Here is an 18175-nt window from a genome sequence, read left to right on the forward strand (position 1 = left end):
ATCCAGTTAATAAACACACTGTTTTTCTTTTTAAAATGATATTGGATATAGGGAACTGTATCGAAACTGGTACAAAGCAAATGTGGTGTTTCCCATAGCAAAAAATCAGATTTGATCTTTTTTGAGTGCCATTTCCAAAATTAAAGCCATTTGTATATGGATGTGATAACCAGTGTCCCCCTTTGGATTATGTCCTTTTTTAACATATGTTTTACTGACACAGACTGTACATGTAAATATTGCATTTTAAGGATATTCTTGAAAGTTTGTTTTTCTTACTCTGTGTATCCTGACCGTTCCACCAAAGGTACGACAGTATGGTTAATTTTTGTTTCATTATACCAGATACGGTTAAATTACTGGTATGGTATGATACCTGATCTTTTCATAAAGACACACATCTTTCAAAGTCTTCTGGGCATTTTTGAAAGCCATCTATATTAATATACTTTAAATGTAGCAAGTGAGACAGCGCAAAATGAAAACAAAAGGGAGTTGGAGCCAATCAGGAAACACTTGACCAATTGGCAACAAATCAGTATCTTAATACATCTGTAGTGCATTGAAATGTTTTCAACTATGTCTTTCAACAAAATATGAGTTTTTGGTTTCCTATAAAATAAATAATTACCATTAAAAATCTGTTATCTCGAGCACATTTAACCATATTCCCTGCCTAATACAGATAAATATTAAAGTGTATATATATATATATATATATATATATATATATATATATATATATATATATATATATATATATATATATATATATATATATATATATATATATATATATATGTTTTATATCAATCTGTATATTTCTTTTGCTTTAATTCCAATATATTTCCCAACACGTACCACCCACTTTGAAAGACTACATGATCTGACTGTTTCTAAAGCTTTTCTGGGTAACACTAAAATGTTGAAATGGGTTAACATAGTCTGATAACTGTAATCCCTAAGCAACAGGGCTCAGAAATTATTCATGTAACATTTAAGGGGTTAATAGATTCTCTTATCTGAACAAAAATACACAAATAGCTGAACACGTCAGACACAAATAAATTGTCTTTCTCCCCCAAAACATTATCATGTTTTAGCCTGTCATACGATCATGTGCCCTCTGCAATCCGTGATGACAATAGATTGTGGTAAACATTGCTTTAACACACTTTTACCATTATCCTGACCATTTATCATACCTTTCTTTTGTAATGGGCTTGTCATGCGGGGAAAGTGTGCTACACATGCTACATGTGTTTTATGTGGAAATTGGGGTTAAAAATAATGTTACAGATGAACAACAACAAATAGTGTTTGATTTTTTTGTTTTCTTTCATTAACTTTTATGAAACACAGTTAATGATTTTCAGCATTTGAAATGTTATTTCATAGAATTCTACCTGCTCCTTAGGGCAGATGTCCTGACTTCCATATTTTTTCTTACGTGCCAAGCAAAGAAATTAGTTGAAATCAGTGGCATTAGAATTCAATTTGATGTGGGTATTAGCAAATTAATGTTACTTAGCATTGCTACCCCACATTCCTGGGGTTGCAGTTTCGACTCCAACCAAGGCTGTAGCTGTGTGGCGTTCCTCCAGGTGCTCTGGTTCCCTCCCACAGTCCAAAAACTGGACTGGAACATTACCATTTCATTTATCAAATTTAATGATTTTTTATTTTTTTTTGCAGAATAAGTTCCTTTTATAATGCTATTTTTATAGTTATACATTGATCCTGCTGGTTCTGTAACTTATAGCGCTTATTTTTAAGGCATTTGGCCTCAAAGTAAGTCTGCTTGGGCTTCTGCAGGTGTTACTGTTACAAAATAGCAAAAAGGCTACTACCTTAGATTTAATTTGTGTTTTAGTGGCCAGGGAGATTTGGCAAGATAGCTTTCATAGTAAGTGTTAGTGCGTTGTGATAAAGTGCCTTTCCCGCTACTGCTGGAATACATGCTCCCAACAGTCCCAATTTTCAGTGGCATAGTCCCAGTTCTGTCCCACTTGAGGACATGTTTGTCCCACGGATGGAAATGTTGGGGTGAAGGGAAATATCTAATATCTAGCGCTCTAGCTCTTTTACACCTCCATCATGATGTGCCCACGCCCCCTGTCCCGCTGTCGATAGGTATGGCAATATTGACCCTACTTGTAGCAAACACTCCAAGCTGAGTTAGTTAAAGCTTAGCCACTTTCACTACTCAGCAAGGTGTAAATGACAGTGTAGAGTAACACTAAGGATCTTGACTCCTTTGCCCACTAGTGTCAAAATACATGATCTTACTAATCATTTACCTCTATTAAAATGCATGTAAATGGGTATTGTATTGTGGCAAGGTGTTGGTTCCAGTAGCACCATGCCCACTACCCTTTGCCTTTGCTGTTGGGAGTGGTTAAGGTTCTGTTTCTTTTTCAACACAATAAGCTTCATTGACTTGCATAAGTGGACACATGGGGGTCAATGGATTGTCCTCCATTAATACCCCCACTCGACTGCAATTTTTTATTAATGCCACATGTCACACAGTGTAGAAGTCTTAGGTGGGCGAAGTGTGCATTATGTAGATAGCAATAATGACATTGTGGTGGGTTTAATTTAACAACGGAGGCCAGCACATAGCCGAGGTTTATGCAGATACAAGCAGAGCCTTGATTTGTGTGCAACCAATGAGAGAGGCAGTGTGCAGAGAAAACTTTACGTTTTCCCTTGAGCAGTCTCTGATTGGCTGTTACGTTTACTTTTCTGAATAGTAGGAACATTTTTCAGCTGGTGCATTTGCTGTTTAAAATAATTGTAATAACTTGTAACAGTCATAGATGTAACATTTTGTAGATGTAAATTGTATTTATAAAATTACTTCAAATTGATTTTTCACAGGGAACACCGGTGTTTGTCCATGCTGGGCCTTTTGCTAACATTGCACATGGTAGCTCCTCCGTTTTGGCAGACAAGATAGCATTAAAGCTAGTGGGAGAAAATGGCTTTGTGGGTAAGTTAAATCTCACTGTACTTACTCACTTCTCTTTTTACAGTCATGCAGATTTCAAGGTAAAACTTATTTCTTCTCTTTGCAATTTATTGGTTTTGACAGAAATGAGAAGATGTTTATTGGTGCATAGTTTTTTTGTTTTTGTTTAACCCATCTTCCCTGAAATGCTTGTAATACATGTGTATGTAACAAACTTTTTTTTATAGGATAAATGAGCTTTGAGGATTTGGTTAGTGTTTGTTTTCTAAAATGTTTGGTCATGCTTCAGTCTAACACCTTACTTGTGTTGTCTAAGTACAGCATCTTACTGTAGAAGTCTGAGGAACATTGACAACCTAGAGGAGTTTTTAAAATATAAAGCACAAAGTAGATAAAATATGGTTAATAGAAGGGTGGATATGACAAATGAACTCTTATCGGATTGTAAAATCTCAATTATTGGTTTAAATGGACAGGTCAGAAAGTTACCTGATAATCCACTTTAAATCTTTCCTCATTTGCTTATAGATAAAAATGCAGTAATTTTTCGATGGAAACTATGTCTCAATTAATCTCCGTAAAACATTAAGCTGCAGTAGATAAGTTGGTTTTTTTTGTTTTTGTTTTTTCATGGGGGGGTGTAACACTTTGTGATAGGCAAAAGGCTACTGATTTCTTTACAGTGACGTGGGAGGAATCAATTTACTTTAAGATCACTGAAGTTTGCCATTGACCATCTTAGCGCTCTGTACGATTCCTAGATTTTACTGAGAAATGACAGAAGGTTAAAATGAGGTTACAACAAGGTAAAAAAAAAAACCTATCTTTAAGATCTTTTAACTAAGGTGGGCTTATGATATTACTTTTTTGGAAGATGAAAAAGCCCTTTGTTTGAAAGGTCAAAATGTCAGATAAAGAAAACATCTGAGAAGCAAGTGAACATGTGTTGTAATTTTATCATGCCCCCTCCCATCATATGAGAGTAGTGGCGAGGAGTCTTTGATTTCATGAAATCCCTGTACTGTATTGCCCGGTCCCCTGCTACGCTCCATAATATAAACATCCTGTCTTCTGAACAACACCATCCCCATTGCTTTATTCATTTTCTGAATCGAGTTAAACAGTCAGATGACCTTTTCATGCTCCACTAAATAAACAATTGGTCAGTTATCATAACAGTGTTCCAGATCATCTCTTACTGTTTAGCATGTACGTTCCTGGGGATAAGACAACACTTTGCCCTTTTATGGGTGTGTACAATGTCTTTCATTAACGGAGGTCTGCTTGGACCTGGTGTAAGGTTTGACCTGGCCTCCATGGAGGCATGTAGCAGTTGCATGTACGCCGCACATTATCAAGCTGCTTTTCTCTGTGACCTAGGTTGCATGAGAAGTCTTAAATTATACTATTTTCTACAGTTCTGCTTTTAAAAAAAAATCTTAAACATTATGAATCTGCCTGTGCCATCCCTTCCTTATTTATGCTTGTTGTATACGGGGAGAATTTAAAAGCAATCTACTTCTCCATTAAAGATATAGCACAGTGGTAACCGAAAACATTCCACACATACCACACATTTCTGTTTTCCTTCTGCGAGTAGCTTTGAACTGTAAGCTCCTTGTTTATAATGTTTCTTTCATACTTATGAATGTAAATTGCTGACACTGTGTGACAGCTTTTCTGCTCTGAAAGAAAGCTTTACTCGCTGTCTGTGACCTGTTACTCCAGCAGGAGTTCTCCTGGCCTGTGATTTATTCATGTTTAACCGTTTGAGCCATGGCTTTTCAGCTCTTTGGGCCAGGTCCAGTGTTGATCATGAAACGTTGACATCAATGAAATACAGTATGCTCTTGAAGTTAGACAGAAGCAACACAGCAATATCACTAAACCATCTGCATTTTTTATTATGTATTGTTCTCATCATCTTATAAAGGGCCAACATTTTATCTGAACTAGTGGATGTTTAGACTCCTCACAAATTATGTCCTGGTCAGAATTGAACCACAGCGCAGTGATTTGGCAATGCTAGCCACTGTGCCGCCATGCTGGAAACATCAGCTTCATGTTACACAGGTACAAGACTTGCTCTTCAAAAACAAACAAACCAAAGTCTGTAGGATTAAGATTTATTATGGTTGCTGTTAATACTTGTGTGTATAGTATCACAGTACAAAAGAGAGTCTAGCACTGCACATGGTATGTTTCCGATATACATCATACTTGCCTACTTTTGCAGGCAGCTGTGTGGGAGGGAGACCGTCGAGGGGGGCGTGGCCATGTGCGGTGCACCGTTGGGCTCCGACCCTGTCAAGCACAGGCCATTTTAGCCAATCGCAGCAGGGGGTGGGGCCACGATGCCGCGTTTAGCCCCGCTCCCCGCCACCTTCTAAAACGGAGACAACTGCATCCGGGATTTTTGCGTGTTCTCTCGGGAGTCCTGGAGAACTCCTAAAAATTCGGGAGTCTCCCGGACATTCCGGGAGAGTAGGCAACTTTGATATACATTTTGGTAGGGAGGTGGAGTTCTAGACTTATGCCAGTAACTCTCATGAATGTCTTTGACTGAGCTAAAACATGCACAGGTAAAATGCTGATTGGAGCGAACAACATGGTATTATTTTAATGAAGCTCTGCAGGGTTTAAGGTGAATTGACGAGCAATAGATGAAGTCAATGAATCTAGATGTTAGTCCTTTTGAAATGATTACGTTACAATCCAAGTGGGCATGGACAGTCACTGAGGGTTGATCCCTGTGTCTGGCTATTGTTTGGGGATGTTGGCTAAGATTACATACTTTTTACATGCTGCAAAAACCTCAAGAATGTGAAAATAAAATAAACCCAAACAAACACATAAAACTTCACTAAGAGGAGTCTCTTTATAACGCTGGCCTGTAAAATATGTTGTCTGAAAGGTGAGCAAATCAATACAAACACAACACTTAGGGCTAGATTTACTAAGCTGCGGGTTTGAAAAAGTGAAGATGTTGCCTATAGCAACCAATCAGATTCTAGCTTTCATTTATTTAGTACTTTCTACAAAATGACAGCTAGAATCTGATTGGTTGCCATAGGCAACATCCCCACTTTTTCAAACCCGCAGCTTAGTAAATCTAGCCCTTAGTGATTTCCACACAGCACTCAAATGATTGACTTATTAGATCATTTAGAGAATCTATAAGCATTTGTCAGGACTTGGGTCTTAACAGATTTACTTGTCATTTTCTAACCTTGCAACCGTCATCCTTTTGCTCTTCTAAGATTTGTTATTGTGCACTGTATGGGGCTAAATAGTGTGATGCTTATTTCCATCGTGGTTTAACTTTAGATACTGTAGCGGCTGGAAGCTTTCTGTTTTATTTCCCTAATATCTATTTCAATTCAAAGTCTTGTTGGTATGGAGTTCAAGATGATGTCTGTAAAACACACAGAAATGGTCACACTACTAGTTTTTATTCTCTATTGTTGTTCCGGTCCTAATAATGGATGATTTTGACCCCTGATCACTTATTGTCTACTTAAGTTACATTAGGCCTCCACCTTTCAAATTCCATTTGCATCTGTTTGATGGAAGTATACCTGATTTTATGCAACAAGCATGGATTTTATATGTGAAAAAGGAGTTTTCGGTGCGGGAATGCCCACAGCTATCCACCCTCCTTCAAAAATTAATATTATTTTTTTTTTAATGCGAGACATTGTTATATAAATGAGATTCATACAGAGGAGTAGGTACCCGTTTAGGGCAGAGCTACAGAGCATTTACGCCCTTGTAAAATGTCTTTTAACAAGGGCATCAGACAAAGGACACATTTTGTAACTTGTGCTCTTTATTTGGGCAAAAGTGCATATCTAGGTTCCTTTCAACCAATGTATTTAAAGTATTCAAACATACAAAAGCAACAAACCAATAAGAACAGTAGTTTTACTCTGACTATTTAAGACAAAATGTGGCTTAAACAAGCAGTGGGAGAAAATGGAAATATTGTATGAATAAACGATGTAGTCCTAAAGTGTATGAAAGATGCATTTTATACTGGCAATTTCCAGCCACACCAGCAAAAGAGATTCTATGAGGGCAATTCCAACCACATTTTAGTGGTTCTTAAAGAACTTTTTAATATCTTGCAATAAGCTACATTTTGTGCACGGTTTCCTCATTTCCCTTTGTATTACTCAGTTATCATTGATCATTCCTATTTTGATTGTATTTTACTGTACATTTGTATGTTGCTTTTTAATACGTGTCTGGTTAAGTGCCAAAACCTTTTTCCTTTACGTCTGAACCCGCTTCTCTAAATATCATTGAAGGAAATATCCCACATATGGAGATTTCCTACACTTTAAAAATTTTTCTTTCCTGTTTGTACTCTTTTGTGGCTCACTATCGCAAGAATGCAGTGCTAGGTTTATCAAAAAGAAATCCAATGATTGGCTCTCCAGTCCCTCTGTAAAGCTCCCCTTAACTTCAATTCTTTTTTCCCAAGCCTTTACTAAAGGGCAGATGTTGACTGAAGAGTAGGAACCTCAAGACAGACACCCACTGAGTTGTCTTGCTATTCTCTGGGTGTTATGTTTTCAGACTATGAAGATTCAACTTTTCTGAGTCTATCCATATATTGCCTGTACCAAAAATCCTGCCTTGAAAAAGGGTGGTGCTGCACAGTTTAATACAATGATATGTAAAGAGCATCCTCCTTCGTGCTTATCACATCTAATAGGTCCAGAATTGTTTTTCCACAAAGGCATTTGATCTGGTACCTACTGTACATTATTTTTTTTTATTTTTTTTTTAACACTAGTGATAATGTTTGACAATCTCAGTTGACTTTTTTTTTATAGTCTTTGAAGCTTACTGTAGCCTTATACAATGTGTTTACCTGTGGTAATAGCTTGTGGACCTCAGGGTGTCGATAATTGAAAGCCAGAAGATTCCATATTGTATATTTTTATACTTATTGTCTACTGTTCTCTTGGTCACTTTTAAAATTTGGAGCCCTGCATTGTGAGCCAGGTTTCTGCTCGCAGTGAAGAAGCATTACGATTTCTACGCCATTTCATGATCTATAGAGTGCTTATTTGCATACAGTTGTTTGTTTTTGTTTTGTTTTTATGGCAATATATTTTGTGTACCATTTTTGTATTTCAGAATTTTTACACTGTGAAAGAAATAATTTACTGCAAATGATATGTGAAATTACATCTGTTAATATAGTGACTTAATATATTGATCCAATTATTATTTAAAGTAAACAATTTGTGAGAATGTGGGGAAAAAGTCTTGTTATGGGTATTTTTAGCCAATGCCAGCCCTAGTATTTCTATTTCAGCAATGACAATTAGCAATGGAGCTCTCCTCTTTGTGTGTTACCTATATAACACTGTACATTATGGGACTGCAGATTTAGAAGACCAAGCCTGCCCTATTAATTCTATTTCAGCAATGACAATTAGCAGTGGAACTTTCCTGAATGTCACTGTAGACTTTGTTGAACACTGCTACCCCCTCCTCTCTCTATTATACCTATGTTGCTGCCCAACTGCTCTACAGACTGTGCTACCCCTTCTGTGTCCCTCTGTGAAATGGTGCTAGATCGCCGTGGAGGGAAGTACTTATAAAATCCAAAATTCGCGAGATCCGGCGACGTAACAATGACATTTTGCCTCGTTTTCAATTCCGAAAAAGTACGAAAGTACCAAGCCGGCTCGGTATTCGGATCTGCTAAGTTCGGGTATGGTCGGTTCTCGGGGAACCGAGCCTGAGCATCTCTAGTGCTGATAAATTGGGTGTGAGATAGTGAAAAGTAGACAATCAGTGGCTACTGGTAGTAATAGTGTCAGGATTCCTAGCAGGAACTCCAGAGAGATTGATAATGTAAGTGTAAATAGTAAAATGTCTTTATTAGGTAGAGATTCACAGGCAGAGAATGGTGCAGTAAATGATAATGGCAACACAGTTCAAGGCAGCAGATACAACAGCAGGACTGGCAATATAGCTGAATAACTCAGGAAGTCACTGGTAAACATTTTGTAGAGGCAGTACTGAGTAGCCGGATAGCAGACCTAGCTCAGAGGCTGGAGAATCAGAGAACACTGAAGACACAGGATGTACCAGGGTGCCAGGATACCTGGTAGACTCAGGAGGCACTAGATGATTACAGATGGCAGGATACCTGGTTTATTAAAGAAGGCACAAGGTACTGGATGAACCATAGTAAACAGGACTCTAGGTCTTGCGATGAGGCAAGATGCACTTTATCAATCTGTGGGTGTCCGGATAGAGGAGGGTCAAACTAGCCAAAGGGTCAAAAGCCAGGAGAGAAACGAAGGTACCAGGGAATGAGCTGGAGTATATTCAAGAACACAGCCTGGGTCTGGGTCAGAAGATAAACAACGTAGCCTTGGATCAAACGGGTCAATACCAGGAAGTTGGACTGGAACAGGATACTCTGGAGAATCGGCAACAGCAGGCAAGACAACAATCAATTGCCACAGATTACTAGGAGAGGCAGTTTCACTAGTACACTGTGAAGGAGAATTTTGTTGCACGAAATGTAAAATATACTTTTTACTCCAGGACGAACCCTTTTATTTTCCAATACCGTTCATCACTCACCACTTTAAAGAAGAGACCTTTCTTAAGTTATGAATTTCCTCAGTTCCTTAAATATTCGCTACAGGTGGGGAATTTCCTTCATATTATCTTCACCCATGCTAACAGAACATTTTCAGTAAACTCCCGACCAAGGCTTGGAACTGCTGTAGATATTGAAGCTCACTAACCCCATGGCCTCTACCTCTTCGTTAGCTGCCTGCAGGAAACAGCCACCAACTGCAGAGTGGTCCTAGACTTGTTTGTTCTCTTTTGCACTTATTGACTTTTAGGCTGTAGAGTCCTATCGTTATTTTGTTTGCTCCCTAACGTATACTCATTTTGCACGAATTGACTTACTGGATTTTATTCGGACTTCATTTGTTTCCGTCTCTATATGTAAAAGGCTAACGCTGCTCCTCACCTTTATAAATACACAAATTTTGTAAAATGTTTGCAAATGACTCTCTTGTGTACTTGACTATTCCTACGGACTAAATTTTTCTCATTTCTTGGACTTTTTTTTATTTTTATTTAGGTTTTTGTGTGGCAGTTACTATTTAGAACAACCTTCGCGCTTCAAAATTGACTTTAATTTCTATACATTTGTTTTATTTGCACATAGTATATATCTATTAATTTACCACTAATTTATTTAAGCAATAAAGTGTAACTGCGATGCCACCTAAAGGGCAAATATCTGCTGTGGAAGTAATTGCACAGCAGGAAAAAGACAAAGAGTGGGATAAAGCCCGACTACAAACTATGACTGATGACCAAAGACAACGTGATCATCATTGCCATGCTGTCAGGCTGGAAGTGCCGCTGAACACTGAAGACACCAACTGGTATTAGCACCACTGAACTAGAAAGTACAGAATCTAATATACCCCTGGTGTTCACCAGGTACCCCCACACGGAGGTGTGGGCTTCGCTGCAAGAAGTATGCAGGTTGCTGTCCACCTAGACAGCTACCAGTGTGGTGAAGAATGGTCAGAACGGTTTGGATCAAACCAACGGAGACAGGCAGTACATCGGAGAAATCCAAAGAGAAGTCAAACAGGCCGAGGTCAAGAATCATGAGAAATCCAGAGAATAATCGGCAAGCCGGGGTCAGTACCAAGGTAGAAAACAGGAACCAGGAGAGGAGCCATTTAAGGCCGGGTCAGATCCAAATGTGCACAGGAACAAAGAGCGCTGGAAAACAGGGGGACCTGACATTTTAATAGAGGGTGCAGCAGGCTAATAGGAGGAGAAGATAGGTGGGCAGAAGCTCTGAACAGGAAGTGTCCCGTTGCCTAGCAATGGGAAGAGGCGGCGCAAATGCGCCTGACACAGGACGGACAGGGACGCTGCGTGCCTGTTGCCTAGCAACAGGACACCCCCTGCTGGATGCGTCGTGACCGTCCCCACTTCGTGGAGGAACAGCGGGGACGGCTCCTGACACATGCAAATTTGACCTCTCAACAAATTGCTCGTCACAAACAAAACAATCGAGGAGCGAACACGACAGATGTAATATCACATCTACGCCTACAAATTCAGTGAACAAGATGCCACGCCAATCGTGATGTCAGTAACTTTGATTAAACAAATATTAATGCAGATAACTGTGTGGTCCCATGGACAGTTTTTAGGATTTTTGCCATGTTAAGCATTTTACTGCTGAGCAGCCATCTGACAAACTATTCATTAAATGCTGCCAAAAGGATAAAATCAAATTGGGTGTAGTAAGCTCTGTCCCTGTTATCGAGCACTTAATGGAAGAACAGCATGAACATTCAAAAAGACACTTATTTTTTTCCTGTCGTTTTGATTGGCTTTTAACTAGTAGTATAATGTTTGGATTTTCATTTGACTATGGCTATTCGGCCTCTTATGTTTTTTTTATATGCTGTAACTATGCACAAATTGTATTCATTTTATCTAGCTTGCCCTGGACTCTTGAAATCCTGATCTTCTATTCTTTGTGTTTATTTGAGTCTCATATTTTGTGGGGGTCGCTGCCTTGCAGGATACTTGGGAGACAGGTTTGTATATTTCTATATAATTATCTGAAAATTATTACCCTTGTGTTGCCTTTTAAGGATTCAAGTAGCATGTTCATGTCTTTTGCAAGGGGCACTTGGCTCATCCATGTACCCAACCTTCTGTCTCCATATGTTTACCCACGCGTAGAATTTACTATTTATTGTTCAATTCTCAATCTGTTTGGTGTTGTGCCCATTCTCTTACACTCCAATAAGTACTTTCTTATGCACCCTTTTGCTCCCACTGTTGTTCCAATACACTATTCACCCTCATTACGTAGATTTACAGACAACTCTCTGGTACCAATGTTATGTCATTTACACTTTAACTGGATTTGTTTCCCTACAGCGAGACTTGTCTACCTTTCTCATCTAAAGTTTTTCCTTACAAAGTAATTGCCCATTTTGTGTATTCTCCATTACCCTTAAAATTCTACCTTTTAATGCTAAAGGCCTCAACTCTCCCACTAAACGTGCAGTAGCCTTTCAACATTTTAAAGGACAACCTGCAGATATAATTCTCCTTCATAGGACGAATTTAAAAATCCCTCATCCACAATTGAACTGTAAACCTTACCCCCAAGCATACTATACTCTTCTGACCATAAACAGAAAGGCACAGCCATACTTATTCACAATAGACTTCCCTTCAGAGTTGACACCTTACTAGTGGAACCACCAAGGGAGATATATAATCATAGTGGGATCTGTAAGACCCATAAAACTAACATTATCAAGGGAGTTGAATTTAATACAACAGTAATCCCAGGGTCGATTGCTAAAATCGCACAACCTTTGAAGCTTGCCACATTACACATGTACCTAACAATCAATTGACCTTTTTCTCTGCCCCATATAATCTCCATACTTCTATAGACTTAATCTTCATTGTTCGTTTAATAACACAGAACCTAGTTCAATCAGACATATCTCTGGGTTACATGGACTGATCACGCTTCAGTTCTGATTGAAGCCAGACTATATAGCTTCCAACCTTCACCTCCAAAGTTGAGATTATATGGCACCATCTTTCTTAAACAAGAACACGTTACTGCTATTTCTGATTCCATTCAGGAATTTGACTCTCTCAACACTTCGCCGGAAAACACCACCATCAATCCTCTGGAAGGCTTGTAAGACTACTGTACTTGATGTATTAATTAGCCTATCCTCTGTCAGGATGAAAAGTCGAAAAAAAAGTGGATTGCGGGTTTAGAAACCTAAATTCCATCCCTTTCCATGTTATGGCAAAGCTTCTCAAAACGCAAAGTACAGGGTGATTCAAAAGTCGCAGTACACCCTTTTATTTCAAAAACTCTACAGGAATTGGGCCGATTGGCCGATTTCAAGATGGCGCCCATGTTTGGTACATACCGTAAAAGATAGACCACGTCACCCATACCTTACTGGAGTATTCAGGTTTCCCAATTTCCTGTAGAGTTTTTGAAATAAAAGGGTGTACACCTTACACCCTGTACATCTTACACTTGTTGCGCTTATGCTTTGGTTCAATTGATCCTTTTCTAAAAACAAAGTACAGACATTTTATGAAAAGGGAGAATTTTGGTCAAAAAATTAATGGATAAGTGGACCCGTAATCATATTACCTCACTTAAAAAAGATAAAGACAAACTCACGTATGACACCAAAATATACAACCAAGTTATAAAATTCTTTGAAGATAATATTAAACCTGAAATTGCCAACCCTACTATCCAGGACACAAAAGTTACGTCTTCCCAAACTTTCCTCTGTACAGTCTGACTTTCTGAATAAAGAAATATCAGTAGAAGAAATTAAACAGACCATTAAAGAACTTAAAAATCCTTCTGCGCCAGGTCCTGATGGATACACTGCCATTTGTTATAATAAATGCACTGGGTCCCTCATGCATATACCTTTTGGGGATTTTCATCTCTATCCTTCACAATTTGATTCATTCACCACAAGCATGAATATCCTAGTAATACCTAAACCTGATGAGATCCTATCTGTTATAGTAATTACAGACTTATTTCCTTATTAAACATAGATATTAAAATGTTTGCCAAAATTCTGCCAATAGATTGAATCGTGTAATTACTTCACTTGTCCATCCAGACCAGGTGGGATTTATCCCTGTCTATCAGGCCCCGGATAATACCCGATATGTCATAGACTTAATCCATGTATCTAATGGCCCTGGACACAGACAAAGGGCTAGATTTACTAAGCTGCGGGTTTGCAAAAGTGGGGATGTTGCCAATAGCAACCAATAAGATTCTAGCTATCATTTTGTAGAAGGTACTTAATAAATGAAAGCTAGAATCTGATTGGTTTCTATAGGCAACATCCCCACTTTTTCAAACCCGCAGCTTAGTAAATCTGGCCCAAAGTGTTTGAAAGGGTTGCTTGGCCCTATGTGTCAGACCCAAGCAGCAATGAGCATTAGGACCTTGCTAGGTAGGACAAACTCATGATATCTTGGACAGGCAGAATTGCATCGTTTAAGATGAATAGCTTACCCCACCTTTAATATCTCTGTCAGACCCTCCCCCTTAAAGTACCTGCATATATTTTTAAAATGCTCCAGCAAATGGCCACCAAATGTATTTGGTTGGCAAGGAAACCTAGAATTTGAAGGAGCATACTTCATAAACCTATACAGGAGGGTGGCCTAAGTTTCCCAAACTTTCTTAAATATTACAGAGCCACACATCTCACTCAACGTGTCCTATTACATTCACTCCCCACCATGAGTATGGGTTGATATACAAGCTTGTATTACCAACTTACACTCGCCCTCGACCCTACTGTGTCTTAAACCACAACATAGACCAGCCCAATCTACTTTACCTGTTCCTTCCACTGAGGTTTGCATCAGTAATTTGAAATCTCACTATCAATTCATGACCCCTAACTGGTGGCATATGACTCCCTTGTGGAACAACACACAATTTTCTTTGGCACTTATTCTAATTCTGTTCACTGAATGGACACGACATGACCTTAAATTTCTCTATAATTTAGATCACACTCAACTTTTCTTGACATTTTACTGATCTTCGAACACGATTTTGTATCCCTTCCTCCTGGTTTCTACAAATATCTATAACTATGTCACATTTATAACGCTCTTCATCACGCACCCTCCTGATATCCATCAATCCTCCTCATTGGTGTCTTTCTACACACAAAAGTCCTCTTCCATAGGCCTTATCTCCATTTTCTATCGCTTAATACTGAAACATAATCAACCCCCTAAAAACCCACATGAGCTTAAATGGGGGAGACACTCACACTTGAGGACTGGGATATTATGAGGCTTTATTGCTTCAAAACCTCAATCTGCGTTAAGATTAGCGAGAATGCTTGTAAGATACTACCAAAGGTACCTTGTTCCCCAGGCTCCACATTACTTTCTCAAATTCTTCCCCTCTTTGTTGGCGTCTGTGGTGGTGTGGGTACTCTGTCACATATTTGTTGGCACTGCCCGAAACTAGCTCCCCTCTGGAAGGAAATGCACCACTTACTAGCCAGTATCACTGATATTGCCATCCCAGACTCTTTATCGTATTCTTTACTACACTGCCGTATTCCATGTATCCCTAAGCACGCTTAGAAACTGATAACCCATATTCTTAATGTCACAAAATGCCAGATCACCCTATACTGGACAAATCCAGAACCACCCTCTACTCTTTAGATTATTAAGAGTAACCACAACAGTGCATGTAAAGAACACCGAGGCTGAAGAACAACTTGGGCACTCACAGAATCCTGAGGAGAGTATAAGTATATCCATGAGTGCTATATGCGAGTCTGATGTCTCTGTTTCTGATACTCTAATTTATAGAGCAGCCTTCTTCCCAAAATTCTCAACCATTTGGAAATGTGAGAATCCATAGTAATTTTGATGATTTAGATAAAAATTAAGGATGCTGCTTTGGAACGTGCTAATGTGCAACAGGATGAAGGGGATAGTTGTGGATCTGAAACACCAATGCATCAGTTTTGTGCCCCTATGTTTCATAGGAATTGTATCTTTTATTAAACTGTTCTGTCATTCATTTTAGCCAGCCTGCTTGGTGCAAGCTTTGGCCCAAATTGGTGAAATTCTATTAGCTGTGGAGAGATTATAAAATAGACTGTAAATTAATGTCAATGCTACAAATACTAATACACACACACACACACACACACACACACACACACACACACACACACACACACACACACACACACCCTCTTTCCATCTTTCCCCATACTGAGGAAGCATTTCCTTTTCTTTCTTATTTTGGGGGGTGGGAGGTTTATTGCTTTCATGAGTCTGATGAAGGAAATGAATACTTAATGGGTCTTATTTTACTTTGTTTAAATATCTTTATTAGCATTGTTATTCATACTGTTCTCTAATAATGGTTATTGTACCAAACATGTGGAATTTATTTGCAAGGTATAAATGTGATTTTTATCTTAAGTATGGTCCTAGCGTGGATAATATTACATATACGAAGAAAGTCACTCAAAGTTCATTGTACAGAGCAGCTTTCAGCAGCAAAATTAGAGGAAATGATTGTGCATGTTCTCTTTCTTGGGGACTGTAACAACTGTATTTGGGAACTTCGATGTCTGTTGATTAATGGTCTAACTAAATGGACTAACTGACTGTTAACGGAGCATTCCACTTTACTGCCCATATTAATTTGCGGAGACAAGGCGGCTAACTGAGCATATGTTCCTCATAGCCAGTACCTAAAGGTCCTTTAATCGTGTATACATTACCATATATATTTATATATTGATGTTTTTACGTTACAATTGCAGTAAGAGGTTTTTTTTTTTTAATGTGTTTTTGTTCATTCTTACTCTTTTTATATTGCTTACAATTTAATGCAGCTTTATACATAAATTGTTCAACCAGTTTCTGTCCTAATAACATGTGCAATCAAGGGTTTTTGACTGTTACAAAAACAGTGAGTTATTCAAGGTCATTAGAACACTGGGGATTGTTGTCATTATATACAGGGTAGATAAAATATGTGGAGACATGAAGACAAAGTGTAGGTAGGGGCCTGTGCATGAGAGCTTATAATTAGTGGGAAAACATGGCTGAGATGAGAGGATAGAGCATAGCTCTTAGTGGACATTCGGATACTTGAGACATACAGGATAAACCTTGTAGGCAGGAGTTAGAGTTGGTTACCAGAGCGGAGGTGAAGCGCAGGTCAGGGGTAGATTTAAGTGGGCATGAAGGAGAGTATTTGAGATGAGGTGTGGAATGTATGAAAGTGCTCTTGAGGGTTTTGTATGCAAGTTTGAGTAGCTTTAATTGGATTCTGAAGGATATGGGGAGTAAGTAGGGATTTGTATACATGGAGCTGTGGGAGATGGTAATCAGGTTACAAGGTTTGACCTGAGGTTTTTCTACGTCTAGTTCTCTAAACCCTGTATTCTTAGGGGGAAAACAATTCCCTGTGATGTTCTATTTTTGCTTGTGGCTCACAGCTGCAAGCAAAAATCAGCATTGAAATTATCATACTAACGGTAATAATGCACATCTATTGCCGTAGTAATGGTAATGATTCCTTTTTTATACAATTCTCTTTGGCTTTTTGATTAAATTGCCACCAAGTGCAGGTCATGATGACCACTGTCACTCTTTGGTTTTTCTTTAGAACATGTTAATCACACCCTATGGTCACTTTTTCCCCAATATCAGCCTTATGCTTTATTTTAATTACTTCTGAAAAATATCGCACATGGAGTCACTTTGTCTGCAACTCTTTATTAAGGGTTTCCCTTGAGTGTTTTACTGGTAAACGTAGTTTTCCAGTCTCCAATGCTCAAAAAAGAAAACCGCTCATCATTTTAGCAAACCTGGATCTATGGATTGTTTCCCTCTTAGGACCTACATCCAGTGCAGGACAACAGCTGTCTCAAAGCCCACTATGGATAAAGTAAATCAAACATCCACACACAAGAACAACCACCATGTGAAAACTGAAGTCCATTATTTAAAAACACGCAAGATAAACTGATGTAGGTAACCTTTTGACCTCTTTGGAGTTAATAGCTTGTACTCATATGTGTGACTGTAAGTTATGTCACCTTAGTAAATGGTTCCTGCCTCTCTTTCCTGGATTGCAAGTTTTCAAACATTTACAATAAAATGGACTAATAACTCTCTCAACTAGGTGACTGCTCTTCAGTGGGGATTGTTGATTTATTTAATCCCAAATGGAGAAGGAGCGTTTTCCTGGGCAACTGACTAGAGCTAGAAAAATTGTTTGCTCAGTCTATTACAATTTTGCACTCTATTTCAAGCAGCATTAAAATTTCCCTTGTAGTAATCAATTAATCTTATTTAGAGAATGCATGTGAAAGTCACTAATACTGCTTTGCTGATGTAGAATTATAATGCATTCCAGAAGACAGATGTTTTTGAAAAGAAATATAAATCTTTATCGAATTAAGTGCAGAAAAAACGCGAAAGTGAATGTGTGAATCTGCCCAAGGGGAAAATGTTAAAATATAATGCATACTTTCAACTGACTTGTTTATCTTGTCTTACCCGTTTATTGTAGTATCTTCTAAGTGT

The 18175-nt window shown here is 38.4% G+C and overlaps 1 protein-coding gene across 3 annotated transcripts in view; it reads left to right on the forward strand.

Moving 5' to 3' along the window:
• The window catches only part of MTHFD1L (methylenetetrahydrofolate dehydrogenase (NADP+ dependent) 1 like), a 399678-nt gene that overhangs the window by 60750 nt on the left and 320753 nt on the right, over window positions 1-18175 (forward strand). For all 3 annotated transcript variants that reach the window (XM_075203628.1, XM_075203626.1, XM_075203627.1), the window contains exon 20: window positions 2884-2995. In XM_075203628.1, coding sequence (XP_075059729.1) covers window positions 2884-2995 — 112 coding nt within the window. The remainder of the gene's footprint in view (window positions 1-2883; window positions 2996-18175) is intronic.

The sequence above is a fragment of the Mixophyes fleayi genome, chromosome 3 (assembly GCF_038048845.1).
Source record: "Mixophyes fleayi isolate aMixFle1 chromosome 3, aMixFle1.hap1, whole genome shotgun sequence".
NCBI classification, from domain to species: Eukaryota; Metazoa; Chordata; class Amphibia; order Anura; family Limnodynastidae; genus Mixophyes; species Mixophyes fleayi.